The sequence below is a fragment of the Berghia stephanieae genome, chromosome 9 (assembly GCF_034508935.2).
Source record: "Berghia stephanieae isolate SIO BIC M18660-M18661 chromosome 9, UCSD_Bste_1.3, whole genome shotgun sequence".
Taxonomy (NCBI): Eukaryota; Metazoa; Mollusca; class Gastropoda; order Nudibranchia; family Aeolidiidae; genus Berghia; species Berghia stephanieae.
In genome coordinates this window covers 40,505,719-40,516,765 of record NC_088368.1, presented here as the reverse complement: position 1 = coordinate 40,516,765, position 11,047 = coordinate 40,505,719, and the positions used below count along the sequence as shown (strand labels likewise).

Genomic DNA, 11,047 nt, shown 5'->3' with positions numbered 1-11,047 from the left:
CAGCCAAGGTCTCCAGTCAGAGTCGGAACAAAACTAAGTAATCTCATTCCAAGACAAAGACAGAAAGCAATTTGTAAAACAGGTATAGAGATATAGAAGACACAGCAAGTACCTCCCTGCCCAATATGGGAGGTAGGGAACCCCACCCAGGTGACAAAAAGTGAAAAAGGAGGAACATTTCTAACAACTGCCTTTAAGCCCTATTTTTACTGCACTAATCCCCACCTTATAGCAATTGAGATGGTAAATTATCATTGATAGTCTAATTTCAGGAGAGTGGAAAACTGCAACCACAAATGAAATTTCTCACTGCCAGTGCATTTGTCTGAAGGAACTGTAATTATTTATAAGGAGGAAATTCTTCCTGTGACTCCAAAATTGTGGACTTCTGCGGATCTGAAAAAAACCCACCAACACTGATATATGCATCCAATTATACATTCTGAAGTTGCCCTTTAGGTCCATGAAAATAGGATACAGGTCTATTGCAAAGTGCTTTTAACTGAATCTAAGTTAGACCCAGTAGCCCAATAATTGTTGGGCGGACAGAGAAGTCTTTAAGGGTTGTACTTGCGACACATTTAGATCATTTCAGAGCCAGGAATAAGGAAGAAGATCGTTTTGTTTTTAATTTTAAACACACCACTTGCTTGAATGTCAACCTCTTGAAGACCTGAGATGCACATTCCTCCCACCAAATCCAAGCATCAGTAACACACTTTATAGTCACCTGGAACAACTACAAAAGACATCTAACTTCTACGTCATGGCAAAGACCGAAGGGCTAGAGCTCAGGTGGTCGCTGGTTCGGATAAGTAAGTAAGTTTTTAATTTTAAGGTTTTACACTGCTTGTGTCACATTTAAGTCATTTCAGCGCCAGAATATGGGAGAGTCAAAAAAGTATAAATAATTAAAAGCACATGTGGATAAGACAAGATAAGATGTAGGTAAGACAAAGGGAAATGGTTCAAATAGGGAACAGGTGTAGATTCCAATTGAGATAACCTAAAACTCTCACCCAGACATAAGTACAGGTCCCCACTAGGAGGAACACGCACATACATTACAAATCATTATACGTTCATTCCGACAAATATGACAGTACATATCAAAGACATGATTTACAAGTAAAAAATATCATCTCCCAAAACTATAACTATACATTTGTCTGTTTTACTCCCATCCAAGGACTCTGACAAGGGTAAGCATAGCTGCCAACCCACCAAGCTTATTAAGCGGGAGTTTTGGTCAGAAAATCAGGGAGATTCAGAAAAAAATCAGGGAGATACAAAAATGTATCTGAATAATTTAATTACAATCGATATCAGCCATGTAGAGCTATTTAATTTCACTAAAAAGAACGGATTTGGTATCGGCCTTTCAGATAATAAATCTACCACAGTACCAAATGACTTAAACTCACTTCCGTTTACAAAATGGAGGACCGGAATTTCACGTACATTACCGAAAGAACCGAAAATACCTGCATGGTAGGCTAACATGGGTTCAAGGCCTGGGCCTACAGTCAGGCTACTGCACGATAATGCGGGAGATCGATGTGACAGGCGGGGGTGCGGGAGACGAACAAAAAATATGGGAGTCTCCCGCAATTTCCGGTAGGATTGGCAGCTATGGGACAAAAACCAAGAAATTTCATTCCAAGACAAAGATGGAAAATAAGTTGGGAAACAGAAATAGGAGCATAGAAGACAGTAAAAAAACATCCTACCCACTATGGAAGGTCAAAAAAAAAAAAATAAAAATAAAAAAAAACAAAAAAAAAAAACGCCTACCCAGGCCAGGAGACACAAAAAATGGTTTAAAAATTAGCAATTTGTTTACAGTCGTTTGTAGTTCAGTAATCAGGTTCTAGCAAGTGTAAACAAAACCTGAGTACAAAATTGAACTTTTACATATCATCACTCGAGTAGCACAGCCTTCCTAAATACATGTCAATGTACAAACATATTCATTCTAAAGGTGAATTTGACATATCTTATATAAAATATTACACTTATGTCAAATAATTCCCCCCCCCCCCCCCATACACACTTACTTTTTTTTAAAAATACATTCTTTTTCAAACATACAGAATTTTCAAATCATAAAAATTAAAAAAAAAAAATAATGACAAATTCTTAAAAATAAAGTTACAAAAATTTGGGCAAGGCATAAAATTTTCCGTATCCATTCAAAGCCATCCAATAACCTGCATTCATTCATCCATTCATTCATAATATAGCACGTTTGGGGTGTCTAGGATGACCCAAGCTTGAGTAGCATTTCGATGGCGGTTGAGATGTTGGCAATTTCCACCTTTAATTCACTCATCTGTATATTGTGAGAGAAAATAGAATTGGAAATGTTACGTATTTGGTAAAAGAAAAAAAAAAAATCTTCATTGTTCTTCTCTTTCTCTGTCACTTCCTTCGTAATGACGCATAGTAACTTAGTAACTGGCTCTAAACTATCGGAACAATGGTGGACGCCCTTATGAAATACTTCCCGACGAGCATAAAAGTGTATCCAGAGGAGAAAAACATTATAACTATGATCATGTTTTGACTTTTATACATTATGATGACATGACATATGAAAAGTTCTAGCCAGCATGAAGAATAAAAAGTACCAATTTTCTTTGTTTAGAACCACGCTGCTCACCATTGCTGGGCAACGTGACATCAGACTATTGAATCCAATTATTATTGTTGTTTTTATCTGGAGGGCAAATGAAGAAGAGGAAGAACTAGGCCTAGTTATATCCAATGTTTTTGTTTTGTTTTTAAGGGTTTTACGGCGCTTGCAACACATTTAGGTTATATCAGTAAAAAGGAAGAAAATGGGATAGTAAAAAGTTCTAGAATTACAATTAAAGCACCCAAGAGAAAGTAAGACAAAGGGGAACTGAGAACAAATAGGGATCACATGTAGATTCCAAGAGCATACAACCGATGTACTTAGTTTGAGATCACCTATAAGTCTCATCCGGACACAAGCACAAAATCCAACAAAGAGGAATACACTCAATAATAATAATAATAATACATAACAGAGAGATGATTTACAAGGAAAAAAAATATCATCTCCCAAAACAATAACTAAAACTATGCATTTGACTGTTTCCCTCCCAGCCAGGACTCCGACCAGGGCCAGGAAAAAAACAAGTAATCTCATTCCGAGACAAAGACAGAAAGCATGTTGGAAAACAAATATGAAGGGATAGAAGACACAGTATGTACCTCCCTGCCCGCTATGGGAGGAAGTTGTATTCCAAAAAAAAAAAATATCCTAGAATGGACAGATATGAAGTGAAGAGAGCTGTATGACACTGCCATGGGTGCAAGCAACTGGACCTCAAAAGCCTGCAAGTCTACTTATGACCAGACATATAATCTGAAAATGCCTGCAAGATTACCTCGTCATTTGAAGTCTTGTTCTCAGCATCTAGTCTTCATAATAGTAGTCCACAATTGTTGTATGTTTAATCCAAAGGTTATAATGCAGTAATTGTTAAGTTGCTTGTCACAAGTTGCACAATTTTAAAATATACAAAAAAAGAAATAAAACAAAAATCAATCAGCTCGAATACCACTATGAGCGGCGCATAGCGGAGTCCTTTGGACTTACACTCTCTCATTGTGATCAGGTGTAAAACGAGTACCTGGCCCTTAACAGCGCCTGACTTTGTCGGTAGAAAAAAATTGTAAAATCGCCTAACAGGCCTCATGTCTCGTCCTAAATGTTAAATGGTGCTGTTGGCTAGGGATCTCTTGTAAAGCGCTTTGAGCATGTTTAGTGTGTCGAGTTCACATCTGTGCGTGGTTGGTTGTATGCTTATGATGTGCAGACAGACAGTGATAAAGAAAATAATAATAATAATAATAATAATAATAATAATAATAATAATAATAGTAATAATAATAATAATATTAATAATAATAATAACAATAATAATAATAATAATAATAATAATAATAATAATAATAATAATAATAATAATAATAATGATAATAATAATAATAATAATAATAATAATAATAATAATAATAATAATAATAATAATAATAATAATAATAATAATAATAATAATAATAATAATAATAATAATAATAATAATAATAATAATAATAATAATAATAATAATAAATAATAATAATAATAATAAATAATATAATAAAATAATAATAATAATAATAATAATAATAATAATAATAATAATAATAATAATAATAATAATAATAATAATAATAATAATAATAATAATAATAATAATAGATAATAATGATAATAATGATAATAATGATAATAATAATAATAATAATAATAATAATAATAATAATAATAATAATAATAATAATAATAATAATAATAATAATAATAATGATAATAAACATTTATACTGTGCATCTGCCCCTAAATGAACAGAGGGCTCAGAGCGCACAACAATAGTTTTTTGTATAAATTACAACATATATATGTGCATACACTCAACCACCATCCAACCTTGCATAGATACACAATTATATACACATACATACACATGCAAGCACTTACACATATTGACACATAATTAGATACACACACACACAAATACATACATACATACATACAGACAGACAGACATACATACATAATACATACATACATACATACATACAGACATACATACATACATACATACATACAGACATACATACATACATACATACAAACATACATACATACATACATACATGCATACAGACGTACGTACGTACGTACGTACGTACATACATACATACATACATAATGATGAAGAATGAAGAAGATAATGATAATGTTTTACTCACTCAACCCTAACACCGACTATATCCGTAGTTTACCCGTGTTATTTTACCCCATGCCTATTTATTACATTTTTATGAGACAAATTATAGGCGTAGTATCAAAGCAAATGTTTTTAGTTTTTTTGCATGTTAATGATAGTTAAATAAAACTATCAATGTACATGCTCATCTTTAATACATTTTTTTTTTCCAATTCTGAAAAGTCACTTCACTGACATTACCTTGTCCGATTTTTCCTGCCTGACATTTTCAGGGACCTTGGTGGTATAGTCAGGTTTTGTCGCCGCTTCCTCCAGCTTGTTCAGCTGCTCCTGTTTGGTGGAACGGGTACTCTCTAGTTTGGTTTTCTCTTTGTCCAAGTCAATCAAACCCTGCAGTGACCAGATAATAATAATAATAATAATAATAATAATAATAATAATAATAATAATAATAATAATAATAATAAAAATTAAAAAATAATAATAATAACAATAATAATAATAATAATAATAATAATAATAATAATAATAATAATAATAATAATAATATTACATGACATTTATAACGCGCATTTTCATCACTGGGTGATGCTCAATGCGCGAAACAATAATACAGTGACATTATTATACAAATGAAACATTATACATACTACATCAACATAATAATATCATTATACAACAATGTAATGTAACTAAACATAAAGTCATTAATACAAAATAGGTTCAAAATACATCCACATGCTCTGTCAAATATGGAAATGATATAAAATAATGATATTATAACATAAACTAAATTAACATTCATATTGGGGTCAAATTACAAAGATGTACTAATCAAGAACTGTCTTAAGACAAAAGAAAAAAAAAGATGCATATTGATTAACTATTCATTCTAACTTAACTGTTTTTTTTTTTTTACAAAAGCGCCCTGAGCACCTTTGAATGGAGGTATGCGCTTTATAAATGCTTCGTTATTATTATTACGATATCCACTAAATGTGCTCAAAGCACTTTACAAGGGGTCCCTGGCCAACAGCAACACTTAACATGTAGGACGAGACATGACGCCTGTTAGGCGATATTACAATTATTTCGGACAGATACGCGCTGTTAACGGCCAGGTACTCGTTTTACACCTGAGTACGGGGAGAGAATGTGAGTAAAGAGCCTTTTCCAAGGACTCAACTCTATGCCGAGAGAGGCTCGAACCCAGAGGACCTTCCGATCCGAAAGTGAGTGTCATACCACTAGACCACATCGTTGCTCAAGGGCCATTACCAAGCAGTCGATTATCTTTTTGTCAGTTTTTGCCTCCACATTTCCTATCCAGGACTTCCTTGGTCATGTCTTTCTACCAGTTAATTCTCCCTCTAGCACTGATTTTTGGATGATGTTGTGTCTATAATATTTCAGTTAAAATTAATTATCAATTAAAATTAATTAATTATTTCATGCTACATATTTTCCTTTTCATTCGTAATTTTCAATCTAATCCTCACCTTGAGCATGAGATGGACCTCACACTTGGCAGACACAGTGTTCATGACACAACCAGAGGGGGGCTCCTGTGTGCCCTCTAAGAAAACAAGAGTGCTGGCTGCCATGGTGGAGATGACAGCCTCAAAGACCTGGAGCTTGCCAGTTGTCTCTTGGTCTGAACACTTGACATACACTAGTAAGAGGAGTAGATAATGAGAAGGTTACTGTTTGTTTTTCTTTGTTTTCAAGTGGTTTCCGGCGCTTGCAACACATTAAGGTCATATCACTGCCAGTAAAAAAGGAAGGAAATGGGATAGTACAAAAATTCTAGAATTAGAAGTAAAGGTACCCAAAAAAAAAGTAAGACAAAGGGGAATGGTTCAAATAGTGAACAGATGTATATTCCAAGAGCACACTATCAGTATATTCAGTTTGAGATCACTAAAAGGAATACACCCAAATGTTTAGAGAATATATCTAAAAAAAAACCCCCAAAAAAACAACTAAAAGATCATCTCCCAAAACTATAACTCTACATTTGACTGTTTCCCTCCCAGCCAAGGACTTCCACTTGGGCCAGGACAAAACCAAGTAATCTCATTCCAAGACAAAGACAGAAATCAAACTAAGAAAGGGATAGAAGACACAGCAAAGCAAGTGACCTCCTGCCCACTATGGTAATGGTTACGGGAGAAATGTGATGAAGCCCTATCAACCCAGCTGTGATTGGGTAGCCGGGTCTGTTAGATCTGATGGAAAGTACCATTGTCATAGACCAGCTCCTATCCAATGGGTAGCAAGAAATTACTATTGTCTGTTTCCCGCTATAATAATGGGGTAATCTCAGGCTCTATGGGCCCAATGGCTCCGATGGACTACTATTTTTTCAACCCCAAAGTATAGAAAAAGACTTCTTTCCTCATCTTGTTTTTTGTTTTTGTTTTTAAGGGTTTTACAGCGCTTGCAACACATTAAAGTCATATCACCGCCAGTAAAAAGGTAGAAAATGGGATTGTAAAAAGTTCTAGAATTACAATTAAAGCACCCAAGAATAAGGCAGACAAAGGGGAATTGGTTCAAATAGCGGACAGAAGTAGATTCCAAGAGCACACTATCAGTGTACTTAGTTTGAGATCACCTAAAAGTCTCATCTAGACACAAGCACACGTCCCCAGTACAAGGAACACACTAAAATGTTTTACAAATCATATATAATATAAAGAAACATAATACAGTGCGTAACAGAGAGATGATTTACAAGGGAAAAAAATATCATCTCCCAAAACTAACTATACATTTCATTTGACTGTTTCCCTCTCAGCCAGGTCATCTCACCAGGACAAAACCAAGTAATCTCATTCCCAGACAAAGGTAGAAAGCATGTTGGAAAACAGATATAGGGGGATAGAAGACGCAGTAAGTACCTCCCTGCCCACTTTATGAGGTCAGGAACCCCACCCAGTTTCCTCATCTTGAAACGATTGGTGGTGGTATAGCTTAAACACAAAAACAACTCTGCCACTATAAATAAAATATTCACATCATATTTTTGTATGCGTAGATTAGATTATGACAATTAATGCAGCTATGTAGCAATGACTATCCCGCACAAATCTTTGCGCCTCTTTTTCGCTTACGAAGTGACCGAATTCGCGCCAAAATATGGGACGAAGCCGTTTCGTATATGCTATTTTAAAAAATTAATTACGGCGCTGTTTATCGATGAATATGACAAAGTTGACACACAGTTAGAAAAAAGGTCATTTTAGATTATGTCAAGCGACAAAACTCGTACGATTACCAGAAGACCGTTAAAAATAGATTTTTACTCTTTGGAGTAAAATATTTCTAAAACTACCGGGCGTGGAGGTTTTGTCGCTGACAAGGTAATACATGAACATTTCTTCTTTTTGGTTGTAAAATTTCATATGAATATGACGAGTACTTTTCCCGTATTTTACAAAACACCATCCTAATTTGCTCTTCAAGTTTCAATCTTTTAATCCACTTATTACGCAAGATACAACCAAAGGTCGAAAAAAAATGCCGAAAAAGGTCCCATATTTTCGCGTTTTTTTTCCTCTTTGCGGGTCATCCAAATAAATGACACCTTTGAAACTGCATAACTTGTTTATTTATGAATGGATTTTCAAAATTCAAAAACATTTTTACTCAGTGGAGATAGGGCTTTGATTTTAGACATAAATTTTCCTCAATAAGAGAAAAAAACATTTTTCATGGTCATTGCTAAGCTATGTGGACTCGTAGTATGACGAATAGGTCTAGAGTTTGAATCCCACTCTGAGCTGCGCATAGTTGAGTCCTTGGAAAAAGCTCTTTACACACAATCTCTCATCGTCCTCAGGTGTAAAATGATTACCTAGCCGTTAACGGCGCTGTCTTTGTTAGAAAAAAAATTAATATCGCCTAACAGCAGACTTGCCAAATTGAAAACTTCAAATTTAGTCATTTCAATGTCAATTTTTATTAATTTGACAAGGAAATTCGTAATTTCTGAAATTGTGTATGAACAACCACAATATTATTATTATTATTATTATCATCATCATATTATAGTAGTGTAGTAGTAGTAGTAGTAGTAGTAGTAGTAGTAGTAGTAGTAGTAGTAGTAGTAGTTGTTGTTCTTCTTCTTCTTATCATTATTATTATTTTTATTATCATTTAAGTATTACTAAGAATTAAAAATTCGTAATTTTCCATAAAATTTCGTATTCGGCCATGAAATTTGTCTAAAATTCGTAAAATTACAAAAAATTCGTAAGATTCGGCATGTATCCCTAACAGGCATGTCTCATTCTACTACATGTTAAGTGTGGCTATTGACTAAGTATGTCAATAGATGCAATAGGGAGTAATGATTCCACCAAAGCTGGTACAAAAAACCAATAGTTCCCAATGTTCAATATAATAGGGAACTAAAGTGCGACGTCAAAATACTGGTTCCAATCTCATTGGAAATATAGAACTTGTATAATTGAAATTGATTTTCTAGTTGTTTTTTTTTTTGTTTGTTGCTTTAGGTCTCTTCCAACACAATTGAGGTTATATGAGAGACCGCTGAAACAAAAAAACAAGCAATCTAACAAAAATAGTACAAATGTAAATGAAAATCATAACCTAAAGATATCATAAGCTAAACTATAAATAACCAAGAACAAACAGGCAGAAGATTTACAGAAAAAAAAATATCCCCTGTCAAAAATACAATCACAAACCAAAGAAGCAGGATAGGCTAGTAAAGAGAAGAAGAAACGACATCACTATCGGATCGTACACCCATGCGAACATCATAGGTATATGATTCAAGGGTGATGCTCCCATCCAACCACCCGCACTTTCTAGTTTCAGAGTATCTTATATTCTAGTCTAAATAATATAAGCTGGTCGTCAATAAAGATCATCCATCCTCGCTCTTTTACATCACAGGAATTCTTAGAATCTGCCGATATAGATAGTATGCGCTTGGCTAAGAAGCTCATAACATTGCCATCCAGAAGTATAACGGACCAACACACAAGACTGTTTGTATCCATGAACGTTTATAGTCGGGTTAAAACAGTTCAGTGACCATTAGTCATAAACGCGGATGGCAAAAAACAATAACAAAGACCTGAGTGACGACATCTTCGAACTATCTATATACATATATACATCCAGCTACTAATATAGTTATGCCATCTTATGATTCATCAATATATGTAAACTTATTCATCGGAGGACCAATTACATGCTTTCAAGGAGTTTTGAACTGGAAGATAGGAAGGTGAGACGGTCACAACTTCTACTTCCCATTAATTAAAGACCATTTACCTTCTGACACAGTCTTGGGGGTGAGATTGTAGTCCGATCTCATAGATCTGATACTCCTGACAAGGGATTGCATGAACAAGACGTCACTCTCCAGAGTGATATTGGAGGGAATAGCCTGAAACGAAAATTAAAAAAAAAAATTTGAAGTATCCCATCGCAAAATGCCATCGAATTTTACCTCAATCACTGAAAAACTTTCCACTAGATTTAACCGACCCAGCAACCCAATCACGACTGGGTGTACCTGCACCTGGGATTGATTTCAGTTCCCTTTGCTTGTGAAGCGAGTGCTCTACCAACTGAGCTATCAGGACTAGTGTCCTATCCAAAGGGTAGCAAGCAATTGCTATTGTCGGTTTAATGCTATAGAAACCAGGATAAACTCCGGCTCAATAAATGAACAAAGAAATAGATTTTTAAAAATAATAATAACTAAATAAATAAGGCCAAATAAATAAATGAATGAATGAATAAATATATATATAAATAAATAAATAAATAAATAAATAAATAAGTAAATAATAAGCATTTCTATCATGTAATAGTCACTAAACGTGCTCAAAGCACTTTATTACAAGGAAGTCCCTTGCCAACGGTGGTATTACAAAAAAAATTTATTCGACAGCTGTTGATGGTTGGGTACTCGTTTTACACCAGAGTATAGATAGTTCGAAGATGACGTCAATCAGGTCTTTGTTATTGTTTTTGCCATCCGCATTAGTGAGTTGTTCTCACTAAACTGTATTAACCAGACTATAAAAGTTCATGGTTACACAGAGTTTGTGTGTTGGTCCGTTATACTTCCGGATGGCAATGTTGTGAACTCCTTGGCCAAGCGCATTCTATCTATAGAGAAAGAATCTGAGTACCTTTTCCAAGTACACAACTATGCGCCGCTAAGAGTGGGAATTGAACCCAGTACCTTTCGG

General features: G+C 34.4%; 1 protein-coding gene across 1 annotated transcript in view; it reads right to left on the bottom strand.

The window, feature by feature from the left end:
* LOC144980247 (valine--tRNA ligase-like) overlaps positions 1–11,047 on the bottom strand; it is a 78,750-nt gene that overhangs the window by 475 nt on the left and 67,228 nt on the right. Inside the window, exons 23-26 of the mRNA XM_078927870.1 lie at positions 10,119–10,233; positions 6,308–6,480; positions 5,049–5,198; positions 1–2,332 (exon numbers count right to left, since the gene is read on the bottom strand). The exon at positions 1–2,332 is cut by the window's left edge and continues 475 nt beyond it. Of these exons, the coding sequence (XP_078783996.1) occupies positions 2,258–2,332; positions 5,049–5,198; positions 6,308–6,480; positions 10,119–10,233 (513 nt within the window). The 3' untranslated portion in view covers positions 1–2,257. The remainder of the gene's footprint in view (positions 2,333–5,048; positions 5,199–6,307; positions 6,481–10,118; positions 10,234–11,047) is intronic.